Raw genomic sequence first — 22,242 nt, 5'->3', positions numbered from 1 at the left:
TACAGTAGCTATAGCTCCATTTTACAGACGAGAAAACCAAGGCTCAAGCAACTGAGAACTTTTACTTAACTCACACTTAAATCGTTTTTAGTATAGTAACGTCTAACAAGCATTACTACTGCCTCCATTTAACAGATGAGGAAACTGAGGCACATAGGGGTGAAATATTGTGCCTAAGTTCCCACAGTTAGGAAGAGGCTGACTCAGGGTTTAAATCCTGGTCTTCCCCCCAGAGTCCAGGTCTGCTGCTTTGTGAAAGGGACCAGTTACAGCCATTAGTCACCAACCAGCAGAGAAGCTGGTAATGGGGAAGCTTATGGGGCTTGGATGGTGTCTTTGCCCTCCCTTATCCGCTCATTATTGGCGATGCAAAGCACCAAACAGGATCTCCCTCCCATGTCCTCAGTTACCATTCCCTGCACTGCAAGAAAATGTGTGCACAGGTGTTTGGCAGTGGAGGGGTGGACGGAGTGAAAGCAGGTCCGGCGCTAAAGCAGTGAGGGCAGCAGCACAACGAACAGAGGCTGGGAAGAGCCTGCACCCCGAAGCTGCCCTGGGAACCTTTACACGCTCACGGACTGTGGCACCATGTGGCAATGGCTGCTGATGGGAACTTTCAACATGCACAGAGCGGCATGTTTAAACAAGGGTTACTTGTGGTACAAGGAACCTCTTCCATAGCTTCTCTAAGAATGGTACTGACATTTCACATCTACAACAATGACAGCCTTGAACCAGACCGTTTGAACTCACCAAAGGGTTGGCTTTTACTTCTAGATCATTTGCAAATGATAAAAGATTCACTTTTGTGGGATTTTTCCCAGTCTACAAAAGAGGTGTAAAAAGCTGTGTTATGGATATGGGATTTTTGAACCTTAACAGCATTTTAATAAGCAACAGAGTGAACATGAGTCCATAACCATAAAGTAAGGCTAGACACTCTAAGGCTAGACACATCTGCATTCTTATTTATACACAGTATTATTTGTATTCAACCATAAAGAGAAATAAAATACTGATACATGCTGTAATGTACATGAATCTCAAAAAACTTGGGATACATGAAACAGACCAGTTAAGGTTATCAGACACAAAAGGTCACATACTGTATGATTCCATTCATATGAAATATCCAAAATAGGTAAATTCATAGAAAGTGAACACAGAGTGATGGTTGCCAGGGGCTGGGAGTGGGAAATGGGGAGGAATTGCTTAATGGGATCGGGGCTTCTTTTGGGGTGATGAAGGTGCTTTGGAACTAGATAGAGATGATAGTTATGTAACACTGTGATTATACTAAATTCTAGTGAATTGCTCACTTGGTAAAAGAGTTAATTTCATGTTGAGTGAATCTCATCTCAATAAAAAAACAAAAATAAAAACAAAAAACTAACAAAAAATATTATACACACACACACACACACACACACACACACACACACACGATGCCCTAACTTTTCCCCAAAAGATTAAGTGTGAACATATGGGTCATACCACAGCCATGAAGGCACCATAGTCTATTTTGTCTATTCCCGAAGAACCGAAATCCTTAAGGTTTTTTCTTCCTGCCTCATCCAGCAGAACTATATTGTCAATTCTTATATTCATATTTTCAAAATTATTATTTATGTTTCCGGTATGCTGCATAATAAAAAGGAAAGATATAAATAAATCCACTCTTCTCCAAAAACATCACCTACTTAATGCTTTAAAAGAGCAATAAAATTACACAGGCCAAAACAAATACACATGTACCTGACTGGCGCTTCTTCCCCGGTTCTCTTCTCTCCCCTCCCATTCCTTCCCTGCCTCCCTGCCTTCTTCCCTACGCCCTATGCCAAGCACTTTGTGAGGAGGTAGAATGCAAAACAAAATCATATTGCATCTCTACCCTCAAAGATCTCAAAGGGAAGAGGCAGTGTCGTGATAAAGGCACATGAAATGCATTGGGACACCAGGGACAGAGCCTTTCAAGGCAGGAGGCTGGGGAGAGAGGAGGTGACTTCTGAGCAAGTCTTGACAAACAGAGATGCTGAAAGGGGCTGGGCAGGCTGCTTTCCAGAGGAAGGAGGCAGCATGCACTGGACTTGGGTAATAGAGAGACTTGAGATCAATGGGAACGTGGTTCATGATTTGGGGCCTCTCCCACCATACTCATCATGGTGCACCAAGAAAATGGCACGTGGCATAATGAGTAAATGAGTAGAGGGCATTGATTAGGGCTTGCTTGCAAAATTATATTTTATTTATAAATATATGCAAGCTGTATTTAGGGAAGAGAATCTGAAATTTGTATACAGCTTTCAAATAAACCTCTTCACATCTGAAAATCATCAGGCTGTTGTGGCCTCATGGCAACCCTGGAAGCCTTCTGTGATGCCTCAGTGGGTAAGCCATGGCGTTTGGGGAACAACTTCTCCCCTTGATTTTCCTCGGTAATTGCTTCTATATCGGAAGCCCGGAAGAAACAAGGTTCCTTAGGTTCTCTCCTGCACAGCTGAGAAGGCCAGAAGGCCTCCAGGTATGAGGGAGTGGGCACAGCCTAGGCTAAGGGTGCCCTAGGCCTGGGCTGCTGAAGCCCCCTTGCCCCCTCCTCCAGCCAGTGTGCTCTACAGGGATCTCTCCTTAGAGTCTGAACACTCAAGACTTGGGTGCCGGTCTGGGCAAAGGAGGAGGAGAGGTCATTCATTCCCTCTCTCCCTTCCATCCTTGTCACTCTGTCTCTTGTTAAAGGCCTATCTAGGAGCCCTGGGGCCACAGTCATCATTCATAAGGAGTGAGGACTCTGTGGGCCACGGTTCTTATCCCCACTCAGGGATGTGACAGAAAAGGATGGCTGGTCTGGGAGAGTCAGTATCCCTGGGAAACAAGTGGGGTTTGTGCCTCCAGGAACAGGGACACTCAAAGGATAAACTCTTTCCCTGTGAAGTGTCTGCAGGGAGGCCCCTGGAGAGGATCTTCCATCATCTGCTAGAGAAACTCATGCCTCAAGAAAGTCAACTGGTCGAGGGTGATGCAAATGCTTTGGAATTAGGTAGAGGTGAGAGTTGCATAGCCTTGCAAATGTACTAAAGTCACTTTCAAGTGGTTAATTTTTACCTTATGTGACTTTCATCAAAAAAAAAAAAAAGACAACTGAATTTAGTAAAGAAATGTCAATTTTCTGATTGGTTCTAATTACTCACCTCTTTAATGCTGAGATGTTCACTGATATTGTAGGTGTTCTCTAGCTTAAGTGTGGCATAAATGCCTTTATTTTCTTTGCAATCACTGAGGGAATAAACAGAGAAATCAGGATCCAGAAAGGCAGTTGTGGCTACCTCTGTCCACTGCTAAGGATGGAGAGAAAGGCGAACTGTTCGTCTTTGTTTAATCTGTGACCACAGATGTGGCATCTGGGTGTCGACACAGAAGGCCATCACCAGTGGCTGCACGAATCCCCCGGGTGCCCACCATTCCTGACTTTGTTCCCTGTTTTACTAAATGTCCCATGTTTGCAACAGTTACACTAGGACTGGTAAATACTACATCCTTCTATCTGTGTCCTTTGTGTTATTTCCAGTGCTGTGAATAATAACCAGTTTACAAATTGGGAAGAAATAAACTCTAATCTAAAAAAACAACAGATGTCAGAAAGAGGTAAGTTACAAAGCATTATCATTAAAAGATTTCATAAAAGATTAAAACTCTATCAAGCCCCTGCCAGACCATCTCCCTCCATATTTCCAGGGTTGAGCTTCACCTACTAAACTTAAGGTTGGACTAAGGGTAGGATGGAGATAGGGAGGGGGCAACAAACATCCAAACGGTCAGTCCACTTTGGCTATAAACCTAACTTGGCCTCACTTCTCTGTGCTTCTTTAAAATGTGACAAACGCTTCCTCAGCTTAGCTAAGCAGGGTGGCCTCATCTGATGCATATCCTTGCCACTCAGATGGCCCCTTCCTGGGGTGCCTCTTCCTTGTGCAGCAGCCACGGCCCTCCAGTCCTGAGGGATGCCTGGGAGAAGCAACTTTCCCACATCCCCAAGAGGTGTGATACTCCTCTTCAGGGAGCCCCAAGTAGGTTGGCATTGGAACAGAAAGTCTGATACACTAACCAACAGAGGTAAGACCAGAGAGTTCCACAGGAGCCAGAATCACAAAGAGCTGGCAGACCAGGCCAAGGAGCTCGGCCTCCTCCTCTGAGCCTAGGGATGGATTAACTGTGCACAGAAACTCCAATGAATTGAAAATGTCTACCGAGAACACGCTGTTGAGAAGGCTCCTGTGACCCTCTGGGCAAAGTAGAAGACCACAGTTGATGACCAATGTCTGCCATGGAGGCGAGGTGTGAGTAAGATCGACACCTGTGCTGCTTGTTTGCTGTCTCATTCACTAGAGGTGATGGGGAGCTGGTGATACTCAGATTACTATTATCATCATCCCTATTGAAGTGACAGGAAGTGGAACTGCCCAAGATCACAAAGGCCCCGGTGGTAGAGCCAGGACTGGAGCCAAGGCAGCCTGATTGTGCAGCCTGGATCTCCAGCTGCATTGCAATTAGCATGTCTGAGATTTGGACCTGATGAAAGAAATGTTCACATATTGAGGTCTCGGGAAGTCCTTCTGGCTTCTACATGATTTAACTGAAATTTTATGCTAACTAAAACAAGCTGTTTGTGGCCTGTCAAACACACACTGTACATCAGCTTTAATTATGAAAGAAAAGGGTGCATTGACCAGAAGTAAAGAATGTCCATGTTAAAAATAAAGATTAAATATCTCCCTCCCTGGGACATCTATGTTGGTACTCCTTTGATGATAAGACTCCCTTCCCAGGTGCCAAGGCCATAGTGATTCACTGTGTATGTCCTGATCTGTTTTTTTTTTTTTTTGAAACCTTTAATGAATGTATCCCTGACTTGTTTAATGTTCTTTGTTCTGACAAGGCATAAAACTATTCTGAAAGCCATGGTTTTCTGGAACAATTCCTCAAAGCTATCTGAGAGGCTGTCTCTGGGGCTATAGTCGTCAGTTTGGCTCAAATAAAACTCTTTTCTGTTCCTATTATAGACTGTTTATTGATTTTCTTCTTCTTCTTTTTTTTTTTTTGCCACACCATGGCTTTCGGGATCTTAGTTCCCTGACCAGGGATTAAACCTGGGCCCTGGCAGTGAAAGTGCCGAGTTCTAACCACTCAACCTCCAGGGAATTCCCATGTTTACTGACTGTTTCCATCAACAGACCCATCCAATGAATTCTTGTTATATGGCATTCACTTGGGGCAGGGTGATTCTTAAACAAGAATTTCTTAAACAAGAATTTTAGGGTCACTGTTACCAGTTAATTCTAGTAATGAAGACAGGGCAGCTTGGGATAGCACCATCCTAAGGCCTAGAAGGCTTTCAGGGAAAGGATTATCTTTTTGGTCTTACTGCTAAAACCAGAGAACAGCTTACTTCTAAAACTGGAAAGCTGACCATTAAAATTAAAGACATGTTGAAAGCAAAAGTCTCATTGTAAAAACACAACATTCTAAGTAGCAAAAAATGCATGATGCAATTATTTATACCTGTAAACTTGTTCAAAAGTGAGATGAATATCTGGTTTGTTAAATACCATGCCAGAAAGATAGTATTTCCAATCCGCATTTAGTAAATATGGTGTGTCCAAAACCTAGAACAAATTAAAAAACTTTTTTTTAAAGACAGTTTTACACTAACATACATGCATATAATAAAATGAATATTCTGTTCAATATATGGTATCTGGGGGATTTTTATATCATGATTTTCCTCATTGATTTTAAACTTAAAATTAGAAAATAATAGTGTGATTGGAATAAAGATATCGACCACTGGATAGCATCAGTAGGAATTATTGAGACTACTTTTTGGGGGGAACATTTCATTTTAGTAAAATAAACACATTCGAAATGGGAGAAAAATAGATAATTTGATTCAGAATATCTAATAGAAAGCCATGAAGCAGTAGACCCAGATCTTCACTACTTCCCTCTAGACAAAAGGAATTAAATCTGGCACAATCTTTGACTTCACATTATGTATATTTAACGTGGGCTAATTGGTACATGACTGTATATACACTTACGGAGTGTAAATGGTTTCAAAATACCCTCTATTTTTTAAGAATTCCTTTTTAACAATTTAACACAGTACAAAAGATGAAGTCTGGTTTGGTGTGTTATTATTATTTTTTATCAAGAGGCCAAATGGAGATAATTTGACAAACTGATGCTCCCGATTTAATTTTCTTCAACCGAGTAATTAAAATACCACCAGCAGGGCTTCCCTGGTGGCGCAGTGGTTGAGAGTCCACCTGCCGATGCAGGGGACACGGGTTCGTGCCCCGGTCTGGGAAGATCCCACATGCCACAGAGAGGCGGGGCCCGTGAGCCACGGTCACTGAGCTCGCGCGTCCGGAGCCTGTGCTCCTCAACGGGAAAGGCCACGACAGAGGCCCGCGTACCACACACACAAAAAAAATACCACCACCACAACTGGTTTATTTTAGCAAGCATTCACCTGATTTTATAACAGATTTGAGGTCAAAAAAAATATACAATAAAATAGGAAAACAAATTATTTTTAAAATCAGAATCTAGAGAAAAACACTGGAAAGCCAAAGTTAGAAGACAGACATGTAAATCAAAACTTCCTCATTAACTAATGAAGCTAAACTTGCACCTGGTGCCCTAGAGTGTGAAGTAGTTGGTCTTAGATGGAGAAAGTGAAGCCTTGAATTCAATTCCCAACTACCTCGTCAGATTTCCACCAGGGACAACCCTCAGCTATGAGGTGTGTCATTTATCAGTCTCTTTCACTTCAAATTTACGACCCTCAAACCATCTGTGTGGGCAACTGTCATCTGGGAAGTTATGTGAAATGTCAGAAACCTCTTGAGGTATAGAAGGAACCCGGGAACTTATCCTCTGATGTTCTGCATTTGGGAACTACTGCTGAGGAGAATTGTATTCTCCCCAAATATTACAATCAACATTGACAAGCAAGCCTTAATTCCTGGTACTGATTTCACTTACATTAAAAAAAAAAAAAAAAAAAAAAAGAATACAGTTGACCCTTCAACAACATGGGTTTAAACTGCGAGGGTCCACTTATAAGCAGATCTTTTTTGGTAGTAAATACTACAGTACTGCATGGTCCAAGGTTGGTTGAATCCAAGAAAGGAGGAACAATGGATACGGAAGGCTGAATATAAATTGTATGCAGATTTTGAGTGCGTGGAGGGTCAGCGCCCCTAACTCCCTGTGGTTCAAGGGTCAACTGTACTGCCATATTTTTTTGCTCTGACAAATAGATGGAACCTCAACCTACTGAATACAAACCACCTGCTCATCTTTTTGCTCTCAAAGAAACCCACAAGAAAGGGGAAAATAAAAGTTTTGGCTCAAGCTCTTCATAATGGGCACAAAAACCATGTTTACCTGGAATAACATTTTGTTTTGGTAAGGTTCACACACCAGTTTTTCCACATTTCCACCAACAACGAAGGTCAGAACCACGATGGTCATCAATAGCCAACAAAACAAGAAACTGAATCCAACCCCGCTGGAAAAAAATAGAAATAAAGTTAATAATTCTACAAGGAATTATTCAATATTACCTACTAGTCCTTACTCATGCTACCTATTCAATGTATAAAATGACCTGGAGTCTTCAGCTTTCTGCAGGTTAAACGGGTCGGCCTACCGAGGGGTGCAGACAGGAAGTACCAGGCACTTGTTTAGGGAACACTTAGGACTGAGTCCCTCGCCTGCTTGCAAGCCCAGCATGGGGGTTCAGACATGGGCTCTGGAGTCATTTGAGTGAACCAGGGCTTTCCAGTGAGGGAGGAGGTTGTAAGGCAGTGTCAATGAAAAAATGTTGCCTGCCTTATCAGTAAACAAAGGATGTTGCAGCCATCAATCCATCACATTATATCTGCCCCATCAGTGAGCACTGAGGGAACTCAGGATAAAAACAGGATGCCCACCATCAAGTCATCAGCTGCTGCAGCCACCTTCCAACGGGGCACCCTGAGAGACTCAAGATGAGAAAGCGCAGGATGCTGGCACCAGATAGCTGAGGTGCAGGGCAAAGGAATGATTTCAGTGAGCCCAGACTCTTGCATCTTCCATACATAGAAAAGTGCTAAATTCCTTAACTTGGGATGTCTGGTTTTCTTTACCTTCTGATGTTCCTACCACCTGGTCTTTGTTGCAGAAACTCCTCTGTATCCGGGCTCCTCCCTTAACTCTATGGAGCAGTCCCTCAGAGCGATCTGAGAGGCTGCCTCCTGGGCTTAAGTCCTCAGTTTTTTGTTGTTGTTGTTTTTTGGGGTTTTTTTGCGGTACGCGGGCCTCTCACTGTTGTGGCCTCTCCTGTTGCAAAGCACAGGCTCCGGACGCACAGGCTCAGTGGCCATGGCTCACGGGCCCAGCCGCTCTGCAGCATGTGGGATCTTCCCGGACCGGGGCACGAACCCATGTCCCCTGCATTGGCAGGCGGACTCTCAACCACTGCACCACCAGGGAAGCCCAAGTCCTCAGTTTTGTCTGCCAAATAAAACATAATTCTCAGCTTTCAGGTTGTGCATTTTTTTCAGTTGACAGTAGGAAATGTACTCTTGGGAGTCTGAAAGGGGCTGACGTAGCTCTGCATCCAGAGAGATGGCAGAGAACGTCAGTGAACGGCAGCTGGAGAGGCGGGTAGGGGCGAGCTGGGTGGGGCATGGGGGATGCAGGGAGGGAAAGCTATTGAAGGCCTTTAAGCACCGGAGGAACACACCCCCATTTCTCTCTGAAGAACAGGCCTTTTGGCAGAGCGTGAAGGATGGAGGGACAGGTGCCTATGTAGAGGAGGATGCCACCAAGGAGGCTGCTTCTAGCCCCGGATGGTGGCCTGGTGCAGCTGGCGGTGGTGGAGGGGAGCCAACGGGTGAAAGAGGTGTGACCTGGGAGGCAGATGCAGCAGGACGTCGTGAAGACGTGCACTGGAGGTGAAGGAAAGGGAGGGCAAGGGGCACCAGGGCTTGTCAGCAGCAGGGACAGGGAGGGCAGAGAAGATCGGCTTCTGGTCATGTTGCTCGGGAGACATCTCAGAGGACATGCTGTGGAGGAGTCCGCCAGGTGTTTGGAGCACAGATGCCTGGGTTACAGACCTACTTTAGCAAGTCAGTGGCTTAGAAATGATGATTGATCCCTGGGGCTGGGGTTGGAGGGAGAAGCAGCCTAGGACTGGGCCTGGGGGACCTCACCATTTGGAGAACAGGTGGTAGAGAGAGAGGCAGCAAACGAGACCAAAATGAAGGGTCAGGGAGGTGGGAAGGAGACCATGAGGGTGTGAGGTCACTGATGGGGTATGAAGGCGTGTTTGCAGAAGAAGTGGCAGCTGTTCCAGTCACTGCTGTGAGGACACGGTCGAGAAGGACTTGAAGAAGTCTACCGTATTGGAGACACAGAAGTCACTGCTGACCTGAAAGTGGCAGGCAACGAAGTCACAGTGGTGTAGGCTGGGCAGGAGGTGGCAGGAGACGGGCAGCAGGCACAGATCTTTATTTTGAGACATCTGTGCAGAGAGTGGAGTTAGATGGACGAAGGGGTGTTGGTAGGAGTTTTCTGTTTTGGTTTTTAAGGAGGGGAGAGAACAGAACATATTTCAGTGTTGAGAAGAAAGTCTAGGAGCGGAGAAGAGAATGAAGACGCAGGAGAAAGAAGGGAGGCTTTGTTCCATCCTCGGGATGGTGGGTGGGGATGGGCTGAGAGCACAGCGGGGGTGCTGGGGAGCGGGGGAGCCTAGATGGGAGAGACCCTTCTGCCTCTGGCTTCCCATGCGTGTGAGCACAGGTGCCTTCAGAGGTTTGGGGGCGGCCAGTTTATGATGGCTTCTATTTTCTCCATGAAGAGAAAGGTAAACCCATCAGCTAAGAGAAGAGGAAAATAAGGAGGATGGATGTATCAGAGTGGAAAGACCATCGCAGAATAAAGGAAGGGAGGGAGGGAGGAAGGAAGGAACTTGCAGGGCTGTGGAGGGTCCATGTGAGGTGGGGAATCAAAATTCTGTAGGGATCCTAATGTGCTCTGCTGTATGACTTTTCTCTAGCAGTGCTCAGTGGCCCCGCTGGAGACACAGAGGGAGCAAACTCTTAAATCAGTCTAGATGGAATAGCCAAACCCTATACCATCGCTGGTGCACACCAGGAAGGACCCTAGGAAGTGTGCAGGCTGATGCTCTCAATCACAACAGTGTTCTCAAAGGGCATGACTCCCCCCAGTGCAAATGCTCAAGGCATAATTAGAAACATCTGCATGGCTCCTCGGAAATAAATAGCAAGGTTTGTTTGCTGGTGGGGCCCTAAGTCCCTTTGGACCTTCTCAGACCAACAGGGCTACTGCGTTAGGGAAAGTGTGAAGAAGGGGAAGATGTGTGAAGAAGGGGAAGGTGTGTGAAGGCTCTGCCAGGCACCAGGCTTCTAACTGTGGGCATCAGAGGGTGTGTGTGTGTGTGTGTGTGTGTGTGTGTGTGTGTGTGTGTAAGTTACACAAATAATCAAAACCTCTGAGAGAACACTTCACTTCAAAACAACCCCACTAGGGCCTCCCTGGTGGCGCAGTGGTTAAGAGTCCGCCTGCCGATGCAGGGGATACGGGTTCGTGCCCCGGTCTGGGAGGATCCCATATGCCGCGGAGCGGCTGGGCCCGTGAGCCATGGCCGCTGGGCCTGCGCATCCGGAGCCTGCGCGTCCGGAGCCTGCGCGTCCGGAGCCTGTGCTCCGCAACGGGAGAGGCCACAACAGTGAGAGGCCCACATACCGCAAAAAGAAACAAACAAACAAACAAACAAACAAACAAAAAAAACAACCCCACTACTCTAAAGAGCATGCTGTTAACAATTCCAGCCTTTGTTTTCTAAATATGCATGTATTGGGCTTCCCTGGTGGCGCAGTGGTTGAGAGTCCGCCTGCCGATGCAGGGGACGCGGGTTCGTGCCCCGGTCCGGGAAGATCCCACATGCTGCGGAGCGGCTGGGCCCGTGAGCCATGGCCGCTGAGCCTGCGCGTCCGGAGCCTGTGCTCCGCAACGGGAGAGGCCACAGCAGTGAGAGGCCCGCATACCGCCAAAAAAAAAAACCAAAAAAAACCAAATGCATGTATTAAGAGGGAGGAGATATGGGGATGTATGTATACGTATAGCTGATTCACTTTGTTATACAGCAGAAACTAACATACTGTTGTAAAGCAATTATACTCCAGTAAAGATGTTAAAAAAAAAAAAAATGTGTGTATTCAGGTCAGGAATAGGCATGCAATTGCCCAGGGCCTGTTTTTGTAAGATCGGTGGGATAAGAATGGCTGGTGTGCTTAAAGTGCTGTAAAGGAGGAGGAGAACAACTAGAAGAAGAAAAATACAAGAACAAGAATGATAATATCCAGCGAAGACTGTATGTGATCAGCAGAACCTAAAATATTGATTATCTGGACCTTTATAGAAAAAGTTTGCTGACTCCTGATCCACACGGTTATAATAACACGTGCATAGGGCTTCCCTGGTGGCGCAGTGGTTGAGAGTCCGCCTGCCGATGCAGGGGACACGGGTTCGTGCCCCAGTCCAGGAAGATCCCACATGCCACAGAGCGGCTGGGCCCATGAGCCATGGCCACTGGGCCTGCGTGTCCGGAGCCTGTGCTCCGCAACAGGAGAGGCCACAACAGTGAGAGGCCCGTGTACCACAAAAAAAAATAATAATAATAACACGTGCATAATTCTGTAGGCCCTTGTCGAACATCTTAGAAACTTTCGTCAGCCACCCAGGACAGCCAACCTCTCTATCCGTTCAGCGGCCACATAATCTACTCCAGCCTCCGAAGTGGCTGACATGTGTGCCACTTCGAATGCTTCACTATTACAACTAACACCACAAAAACACGTCTCTGCTCAAAATGTTTTTCCCATATGTTGGTCTACTGACTCAAAATAAATTCCCTAAAATGGGAATGACCTGCTATAGCCTGACAAACTGCTCTCTGAAATATCTATAACCACTGAAACTGCCACCAGCCGTATGTAATATGCCCATGGCAACACGTGATCTTAGTTTTTCTTCAGAGGTCTCGATAAGCTGGGCATTGTTTTCAAGAACTAAAATTGGAAGTTTTATAATGGTCTTTGGTACAAGAGATTGTTTTCTGGTTGCCTTAATTAGGTCTCCTTATCTCTGGGGAAACCACCCATATCCCCCCCGCAGATGTACGTTCACCACTGCATCCCATTCAGCCCCTAAAATGCTCCCTGGACCCTCAGAAGACACAGGATAGGAGCCAGGATTCTCTGCTTCCCTCCTTCCAGGTCTTTCATTAGGATCCTCTTGGGAGGCAAGGATTCTTGCTTGGTTGTTAAAGAGACCATGCTCTTGATCGGATAACATCACCATTTTTAAAGAGCAGGTGGTGTTTTGGTTGAAGCTGAACTAAATATACTCTTTCTCATTTCTACAAGCAAGTAAACAATTATAAAGAAGAAACGGCATTCCTCTAGTTCATCTGATTAGTCTATCCAGTTGTTTACCAGATGTCTCAAGAGAGAGAAGGAGAATTCTGCTAAGTGTAGCAAAGCATGCCATGAGTGCTAGGCTTCAATAGTACAGAAATCTCAGTCTGCAGACCTCCCAAGATGCATCTGACAGCAACTTATAGTTACCAGCCTTTTCCCTACTGCTGAGATAAATCCTACGGCTCCTAAGCCATAGATTTCCATGTGACTTTAACCCTTTAGAGATTCCTTAATCTGCAGAAGTGAGTATTACAGCCAAACTGAAGTTGCTCTTAGCCTCCACCAATTTACTCATGACTCTCCTATTTTTTATTTCTTTTCTTTGAAGCTAGATATCACATTTTTTGGTTTCATCCCTAAAAGTGGAATAGAATTTTATGAAACTGGTACTTTTGCAGAGCAAGTTATGCCCTCCTTTCAAATAATTAAATAGACGTAATACATAAATGTATGTAATAAATAGATGTGATATATAAATTCACCATCAAAACACTGACAAAACAGCCAAGTGTCAGGATTATTAAATTCTGAACATTAAATTAATTTTCCGTCTGTAGCTGTGTACATTTAAACAAAAAGGCTGGGCACATATAACTCTTCCTTGCTGGCTTAATTTCTTAAGTTTAGGTATGTAAGCAAATAGGCTTTTCCACGTGTGGAGCTCTGTCCCATTTTGTCCAATTCTGGCAGACTCCCATGTCATTAGCTTTAAGCTTATTTTTAAAACTCACTTAAAAACACACACACACACAAATGAACCTATCTATGAAACAGAAAGACTCAGACATAGCGAGAACAGCCTTGTGGTTGCCAAGGGGGAGTTGGGGAGGGAGAGGGAGGGACGGGGAGGTTTGGGGTTAGTAGATGCAAATTACTACATTTAGAATGGATAAACAACAAGGTCCTACTGTATACATAGGGAACTATATTCAATATCCTGTGATAAAGCATAATGGAAAAGAACATAAAAAAAGAATGTATATATGTGTATAACTGAGTCACTTTGCTGTACAGCAGAAATGAACACAAATTGTAAATTAACTATACTTCAATAAGAAAAAAGAAACTCATGTGCCTGTATTAATGTTAATAAAGTGTACTAGAGTGGAGCCTGAAGGTTTAAGGAAAAGGCCTTAGAATCACAGCTCATAGCAGCATGATTATTAGAGTGACCCAAAGTTTTAAAAAGCAAGTTAAAGCATGTCACTAGTGACATAAGTAAAGAAATGGCTGTGGTTTTGATTCTCTATTGCCCAAAGGACTTCTTCCAAATCTTTACACTCCCCTCGAGCCCCATCACACCCCTCGCCGCTGGTTCTCCATGAAGCTTATCAGAAAAGAGAATATCGAGTTGGAACTCACACAGATTCCCCTCTAGGGAGCATTTGAAGCTTTTACCCCTAGTTACTGGTTTACATTACTGGCTCCGTCTCCAGTTCCACCCAGCTCATGACCCCTCTGCTTTGTTATACCCTATAAAGGGATTTTTTTTTCCCCAAAAATATGAACTTGGATGTGAATGCAATTGAAATGGGGATAACTGCTCCAGTCCACTACAGACTCACCGCTTGCTGGTACTTCACCCCTGATCGCATCACTAATGTAGGCTACTTGTCTAACTCCAAGGGTGCCAGGTAGGCAACCTCTGTTCTAAATCAAGTTTCAGAGTGAACAGTGTCTCTCTGCCAGGTCAATATTTAGCAAGTATGGTGAATGAATGGATGAATGGATGGATGGATGGATGGATGGACAGATAGATATGTAGATACATAGATATGGGGAAAAACAATGAGAAAGCAAACTGGAAATAATTTCCCTGATAGCTGCTTTAAAGAGCTAACAGCTTTTAAGCTTGTCAATCAAAGTGCAACCAATCTAGAGTTTCCTTTACTTTTCATGCTTAATGGAATTTCCCAGACCGATGAAAGTACAGTCATACCAGCCCGCCTACGTCACTGGAACCCAGACTACTTGCCAGAGGTCACCGGGTCCCTGTCACACCAGAGTTACCTCCCTGCATTCCCCCCACACGGCAAGGAAGAGCCAACACTCACACCATGAGGAAGATGCCTCCAGTGTTTGAGACGCAGCCTCGTCTGGTTGGGGTGGCTTTCTGGTCGTAGCCGTACATGCCACACAACAAGCCCAGGAAATAAAAAATCACTATAAGGGTCAGTAAACAGCAGACAACCAAGCAACCCAGCCACCTGGTGGAACAAACACAGTGTTAGCAAACGTATGAGGTGACATCATCACAACACAAAAGCTGCTAGACCTGGGCTGGAGTGGTTGAAAAACCCTTGGCAATCAAATATCAGATTCCTCTGTTAAGTCCTCAGAGGGTGAGAGTGCTGTGAAAAGACCCCTTTTCACCCCTAGTCCTCCAATCCAACCAAGACAGTGTTTATCTTGGTTTCAAAGAGCTCTCAGTGGTCATGGGATTGTCGTTTCTTTCCTTTGCTTTACCTCCACAGGGCCCAGAAGCAGGGTTGACTCAACCTCTCCAAGGCTACCGATAACCATGCCCCTTAAGGTTTGTAAGTTCTTTCAAGGTTCCTGAGGCTGTAAGTGCTTATTATAATGATGATGAGATGTAGACAGATCATGATTAGACAACAGATAAGGAAATTGGGGTCTCCTTCCTCTGGTCTTTTATCTAAAATGTTTTGTGGTTGCAGGAATATTTGGGGGGGTGGGGAGTGAATTGTGTTCTTTACTGAGCCAGACACTCTCTATGTGATGAGTGCATTGAATATTTTAGAATTCTAGGAGCATCCTAAATCAAAGGCCTGCAGAATGCAAGTCTCGATTTTGTAATGGTCCTGTGAGACATTTCAGGAGAATGGATCCTCAATTAGGTCTTACTGGCATTCCTGGAATGTACATCAAAATTTTCCAGCAACCCAGGAGCATGCAAGGGTAGAAATGCTTCCCAACCTTTAAAACACTATAAAACAAAGAACTTAGTTATGCGACAAAAGCTGTCACTACAGGTTTTCATTCAACTAAGAACAAACTCGTGTAAAATAGTTAGCTAGTGGGACGCAGCAGCATAGCACAGGGAGATCAGCTCAGTGCTTTGTAACGACCTAGAGGGGAGGGATAGGGAGGGCGGGAGCGAGGCTCAAGAAGGAAGGGATATGGGGATATACGTATGCATAAGGTTGATTCATTTTGTTGTACAACAGAAATTAACACAGTATTGTGAAGCAATTATACTCCAATAAAGATCTATATATATATATATATAAAACCTCGATAATTATAATAACCACCTGCACCCATTCTGTGACTTTTTGTTCCAGGTACTGAGGACACAAAATTAAATAAGCCATGGAATCTGGCCTCAGAAATCCTTTACAGTTCATGCAAGCCTCATCTAGTTCATTAACTTTCTTTTTAAAATAAACTTACAGTCTCGGGGCAGGGGAAGGTGGAAGGAAAGGGGAGCTGGTATGTAGACAGATCATTGTACCATTCTTTTCATCTGTGAAAGTCTGACCTCTGAGATTGGAAGTTCATTGGGAAAGGGTCTGTCTTATCTTTGTTCCGACACCTGCTGGGGTGGCCAAGCCACACAGTAGGAAATGGCATATTGATAATTAAGGGCATAGTCAGGTGGGAGTTGAAAAATCACTTCACCTCCCTGAGCCTCTAAGAAACAGGATTATAAACAGAACACAACCCAGGAGATTTTTCTGAGTATTAAATGAGATGCCATGTGGACAGCACGTGGCAGGCACATTGTGACTCTTCCCTAAAGGCTAGCAATTATTGTTATTATTTTATTATTTATCTTGTGTTCTTGCATAATAAATAACCTGAACAGGAATGGGAGTGTCTAGAATCTCCATGGGTTTGAGCAGTAGGAATAGTTCCAGTGGGCGGTCATGGGGCTGAGCCTTTCAGAGAGGAGAGTACGTCTTACATCTCACACGAGCCTGGAAATGCCTCGAGTCTCTAAGTCCTGCCTTCCCCAGCGCTCTTGTCTGAGATCTATGTCCACCATCATCTCCCAAGGCCAAACCTTACCACTAGCATTTTTCTAAAGGGCAAAGAGCTGGGAACGACAGCAGCTTCATACAATTCACTGGTTTCAAGGATGCCCTTTCTGTGAGAACCAACCTCTACATATTTCTTTTATAAACCAACAAAAAGAAAAACATTATCCCAATGCTCTTTTTAATTCCTTTTAAGTTTTAAAATCCTGTTACATGCCTTAGATAATTATAACCAAGATTTCAGAAGCCACGGATGACATCAAATTGCAAATAATTGACTATTTGGCTCAAGAACTTTCAGTCCTCAATTAAAAAAAATATATATGGAATGCTTCATGAATTTGCATGCCATCCTTTCGCAGCAGCCATGCTAGTCTTCTTGGTATATTTACAATTTTAGTATACATGCTGCCGAAGTGAACACTTCAATTTTTTTAATGAACATAAACTAGAGTGAATACATATCACATTATGGCCTCTTTGTACAATTTGCTCTCATAAGATTATCCTGGTTATACTGTCAAATTTTTATTCTGTTCCATAGCAAGTTTCACTCTTTAGTGTACCAGCTCAAAGGAGGCACTCACCTGTATGAATCATATTCTTCCAAAGTGGGTAAATGGCGGTGGATGTAATTTTCAGTGTCATTAAGGTAACGAATGAAATTTGACAGCTTATCCTGAATAGGAATATTTTTGCTTATATTTTTGATATCAGAACCAATGGAATCCAATGTCATTTTGACATCTGAAAACAAAGATGCCTCAGTTATGCATTTTCAAACCTAGAGGAGATGAGAAACTTTGTCTCGGAACTCAAGTGAAAAGCTTGAACTCCTTTTAGTTTTTCCCATGTTATTTATGTATGTGTTTAAAATATGAAAAGGTTCTACAACAAGCATGAATGTAGCTAAGCCCATCAAAAAGCAATTACTTAACAAAAGAGCAAGCTATGAGAGCTAACTTAAATGACATGGTGCTGAAATCAAGCCAGAGTTTTCTTCTACTTATTTCAATAAAAAAAGAAAAAAATGGATTGGGTGATTAAAATGTACTGTGTGCCAGTACAATGGACCAGGCACTTTTATAAACGTTAACCCATTTCTTATTCCCATTTCACTAACAGTGATGCTGAGGCTCATAGGGGTTAAATCACTTGCCCATATGTCTCTTTTTCACAAAGTACTAGAAATGGGATGAAAACTCGGGTTTATCTGACTGTAAAGCTTCAGTTAAGTGATTTTGCAAAAATAATTCAATAATATAACAATTCCTCCATCTACGAAATGGTACTCAGGAACACAGTAATTCTCCACGACCAATTTTTTGAACAAGTGACCCCAGGTGACACTTTTGTTAAAATTTTACTTGACTCATACAAATTGAGACTTGTTAAAGCACACCTGTGTCTCTTACATGCAAAAAGCAATAGTATTCCAGCGGTCAAATAGTTTCTGTTAATATCTACCCTAATCTGCCAGAAAGGAGGTAAGTTCCAGTTTTCTGGACAGTGTCTGACCATCATGGCAGGTTCTGGGATCAAAGCCACCAGGGGTAGGAGCTGTCACGTGGTCCAACACTCACACCTGATCTGAAGGTGGCCTTATCCACTGTGATTCTTGACAGGGACATACCAAAAACATGCTAATCAGTTCAAGGTCCACTGATCCTGAAAGGCAGATAAATGTCTCTGCAGCAGCAGAAACAAGATTGGCAGGGCTCACAATTCAATCCCAGGGCTCCCAGCGAACTTAGGGGAGGTGGTAGCCTCGTCCAAAAGGAAATTACATAACAATGGTGGGAATTTTTTTTCAAAGCCTGTGGTTCACATGGAGAGCTCACAGGAGGAGAGCTCACAGTGGCTGGATGTCTCCTCCAAATGGCTCGTGTGCCACAAGACCCCAGGACCCTCCACAAGGTAACTCTGCAGGTCTCTTTTTTAACCTTGGGAATTCTGGGGGTTTGAGAGATGTGGTATGTAGACGTCCTCTCTCCTACGCAGTTTCCTCAACTCAGAATCGAGCCCCTTCTGGTTCTCTGGCTGTGTTGCCCTCCTACACTCCGCAGCCTTGGTGGGTCTGTAAGGGGCTGGTGCCTTCTTCAGGCCTCCGTTTGGATGTCGCTTCCTCCAGGAAGCCTTCTGCTACCCTCTCCCCACCTTGGATCCCTTGCACACACCTCACCAGGTTCCCAGAGGGTGATAAAGGGCATCTGTATCCATGCCCAGCTGAAGGGTAGGCAGGGGTCATGCCTTCTTTATCTACCATCCCCAGAGCCCAGCAGTGTCTGGCACACAGCAGGCACTCAAAATATGTGTGCAGGGTAGGACCTAATGCCCAAAACATTGGAGCTAAGGGTTATTGGTTTTGGAAAGACATAAAAACCAGTGCTTGGTCTTCAGTCTGATGGAGTGGCACTTGCTCAGATTCGGGAAAACTCTGGCTCGTGTTTATGTGATGATAGTGTGTACACCCGGCCTTGCTCACGCGAACTGCAAGCCTCACTTGGCCAGACTTACAAGGGAGGGCTGCACGTATTGGCAGAAGAGGTCCAGAAAGGGGAAACAAAAAAGTAAACACAGAGATTAGTAAGCAGGTGGCTATCAGATGTACAGTGTGGGTTAGCCCTCAGATGCTAGCATAAGAAAACGTGAACTCTGTTTTGAATATCTTAATATTTTAAATCAGAAGGGAACCCACAAAACATCCAAAGCACTATGTAGTAAGATAAAATTCTTTTTACCCAAAGTCTTAATGGGTTGAAAGAACAATATTAGGGGGAAAAAAAATCAAATACCTCTAACACAACATTTTAAAACCACTTAGTCAACAGATAAAAAGAAGCTCTGAGATGATTTTAAAAAAAGAGACAGAGAGAAGATAATCTTACATAGCTTCAGAGATGTCTTCCCTTAGCAAACAACCCAGGTTTCTTCCCGTTCCTGCATAAAGAACTGTTTATACTGCATTCTTTCTCTGTACATTCACCCCCAGATACCATAACCTGAATTCAACGTGATTTGGTCATCTGAGACCAGTGGAACTCTCTCAACTGACAGACCTCAGTTCTGTCTCTCCAAAATTGCAAGCAAGCTTAAGACCCTTAAGTAGCATTACATCAGCCTCCGAGGCATATGAACATTTTCCTAAAGAGACAAAGTAAGTCCCTCGACAAAGAATTCTTTTTAAAAAATCAATTTTAAGTTCGTTTAGAAAATAAAATCAATTCACAGTGAAAACAATCAAAATGTGACCTTCCAAATCATAAACTATGGCTGTTGTCAGCTCTGATAGCTCCTGATGGAGGCTGTCACCACAGTGTGGCCCTCGGCCCTGAAGCTTCCAGCCACAGGAGGATGGTAGTCAGTGTTTAATAGGATTATTATTTTTTTAAATCGACATCAGTTGGTGAAGGTAGCACAATTGAAATATTCATTTAGTTTTTAAGGTTTTAGTGAGAGAATATTTTTTAAGAGGGAAAAAGAACAATTCTTAACAATACATTTCTTTGTACTAACCAGCCAATTCTTAACCAGAAGAGATACACAAGTACTTCCATTTGGGAATCTCACCTGATACGATGTTCACGGTTTCATTTTGCACTATCCCAGGTATAGCATTAAAAGATTTATAGCCCTAAAAAATAATTCAAAATCAATGGATATACAGTATAAGTAGAAGAGCAGTTCACTAGTATTCATGGTAAGCTTAGAATGGAGCAGAGAAGCAATACTAAAATGTAACCTTCATCTTAAGGCCGAAAGGATCATGATACAGTCACTAACAGTCTAGAAAAAAACTCCTTTTTAGTGAGGAGGACTTGCTTTAAATTGTATCTGTTGAAGATCATATTAAGAGTTTTTAATTTTTAACTTTTAACTCATGTTAAAAGCTTCCATGTATTTATACAAGTGTTTCTCAACTGGGGGCAATTTTGTCCCCCAGGAGATGTCGGGAGACGTTTTGGTTATCACAGTTGTGTGGGTGCTCTTGGCACTGTGTGGGCACGAGCCGGGGTGCTACTAAATATCCAGCAGTGCACAGGCCCCAGCACAAGGAATTATCCAGCCCAAATTGTGCTGAGGTTAAGAAACCCTGATCTGCACAATGTACCGTGTGTGGCTATAAAGTGAATTTCTTAAAATAGAATCTTACTTTCCAGCCCAATTATGCAATAAAATTGGAGATCTAGTCTCATAGAAAATAGTAATGTCCTAAAACACAACTTAGAAAGAATACAAATTGTAGTGAGGCTAAAACGAAAACCCAAACAGCCATGCCAAGCTATATCACTTTGGAGCTAAATCCATGACAGGAAAATGTCATTATTTCCAAGCAACTCAACTAATCAGCACAGCCTTTCCTCTGGAAGGGGCTTAATTTGTGTTTCTCACTGTCTGCTGGCATATTTAGACATCTGCTAGGGAACACTGAAGTGATTACAACCTCTTATGAACCAAATGTCTATCTCCCCAAAATGCATATGTTGAAATCCTAATCCCCAGTGTGATGTTATTAGGAGGTGGGGCCTTTGGAAGGTTGTTAAGTCATGAGCATGGAGCCCCCATGAACGGGATTAGTGCCCTCTTAAAAGGGACCCCAGAGAGCTCTCTTCACCCTGCGAGGATACAAAGAGAAAATGGCTGTCTGCAACCTGGAAAGTGTCCTCATCAAAACCCAACCCTGCTGGCAAACTGATCTTGGACTTTGAGCCACCAGAAGTGTGAGAGATACATTTCTGTTGTTTATATACCACCTACTCTATGATACTCTTTTATAGCAGTCCAATCTAAGTTACAAAGTTTATAAGATTTATGGTGCCAACAAGTTTCCACTTTAGCCTAGCAACATCAATGCCATAAAAAGAACATTCATGATTTCTGTTTCCTCAAAGGCAACTAAACCACCCAGCACACTGGTGCCTGTGTTGGTTTGGTACAACTGACCCCTCTACGTTTATCTGTGTTTGGACTTGGGGAGGTCACCCATCTTAAGAGGTTTAATGGCTGGAAGAGGACTTACAGATCTCCTGGTTCAATTCCCTCATTTGACAAATGAGGTGACATCAGACTGCAAAGACCAGGAGTTTTCAATGACTTGTTTAAGGGGACACTTCCTTTGTTAGTATATGTAGATGAGTGTTTAATAGATATCTGATGACTTTTTTATACCCATGCTAAAAGACAGATTCAAGAATAAAGCTATTCTCCTCCTTTTAGGCTACTGGGGAAATCACAGTATTCTAGACCAATGTGACCCCTGCTTGTTTTAGGATTTACAGTCTTGTGGCACAATCAAGACATGAAAGCAATAATCACAGTTGTGAGGAACTTAACAAAGAATATTTGCAATGCTGTAAGAATGTATTAAAAAAGGTTTTGATCTGGTCAAGATGCCCAGGGAAGACCTCGTTAAGAAAGTGATATATAAAGCTTAAAGTAACTAGTCCCTAGTAGCCCAAGAAGCTGGGCAAAGGAGAGGGAGAAAGAAGAGAGTGCCAGGCACAGCACACAGCCTGTACACATGAGCAGAAGTGGGAAGAAACAAAATCAACATGGCTGACTCACCGGCAGAGTGGGAGAGCATCTTGTGTCAGAATCAGCATGGGGTCCAACACTATACCCATCCAATTCTGAGCCCCAGGAAGATGAGATCATGTTTTTCTTTTTATCTCTTATGGTCCTAGCAAGGTGCT

The 22,242-nt window shown here is 43.7% G+C and overlaps 1 protein-coding gene and 1 non-coding gene across 2 annotated transcripts in view; both read right to left on the bottom strand.

Moving 5' to 3' along the window:
• The window catches only part of PROM1 (prominin 1), a 108,049-nt gene that overhangs the window by 12,703 nt on the left and 73,104 nt on the right, over positions 1 to 22,242 (bottom strand). The window contains exons 10-17 of the mRNA XM_060096116.1: positions 20,120 to 20,183; positions 17,137 to 17,296; positions 14,603 to 14,755; positions 7,447 to 7,570; positions 5,554 to 5,657; positions 3,186 to 3,270; positions 1,495 to 1,641; positions 754 to 825 (exon numbers count right to left, since the gene is read on the bottom strand). Coding sequence (XP_059952099.1) covers positions 754 to 825; positions 1,495 to 1,641; positions 3,186 to 3,270; positions 5,554 to 5,657; positions 7,447 to 7,570; positions 14,603 to 14,755; positions 17,137 to 17,296; positions 20,120 to 20,183 — 909 coding nt within the window. The remainder of the gene's footprint in view (positions 1 to 753; positions 826 to 1,494; positions 1,642 to 3,185; positions 3,271 to 5,553; positions 5,658 to 7,446; positions 7,571 to 14,602; positions 14,756 to 17,136; positions 17,297 to 20,119; positions 20,184 to 22,242) is intronic.
• Positions 16,867 to 16,973, bottom strand: LOC132501522 (U6 spliceosomal RNA). The gene has a single exon (XR_009534257.1). It is a non-coding gene; the product is annotated as a U6 spliceosomal RNA (small nuclear RNA).

This window comes from Mesoplodon densirostris, chromosome 1 (assembly GCF_025265405.1).
Source record: "Mesoplodon densirostris isolate mMesDen1 chromosome 1, mMesDen1 primary haplotype, whole genome shotgun sequence".
NCBI classification, from domain to species: domain Eukaryota; kingdom Metazoa; phylum Chordata; class Mammalia; order Artiodactyla; family Ziphiidae; genus Mesoplodon; species Mesoplodon densirostris.
The sequence above is the reverse complement of the archived record's forward strand: the minus strand, read 5'-3'. Positions and strand labels throughout refer to the sequence as shown.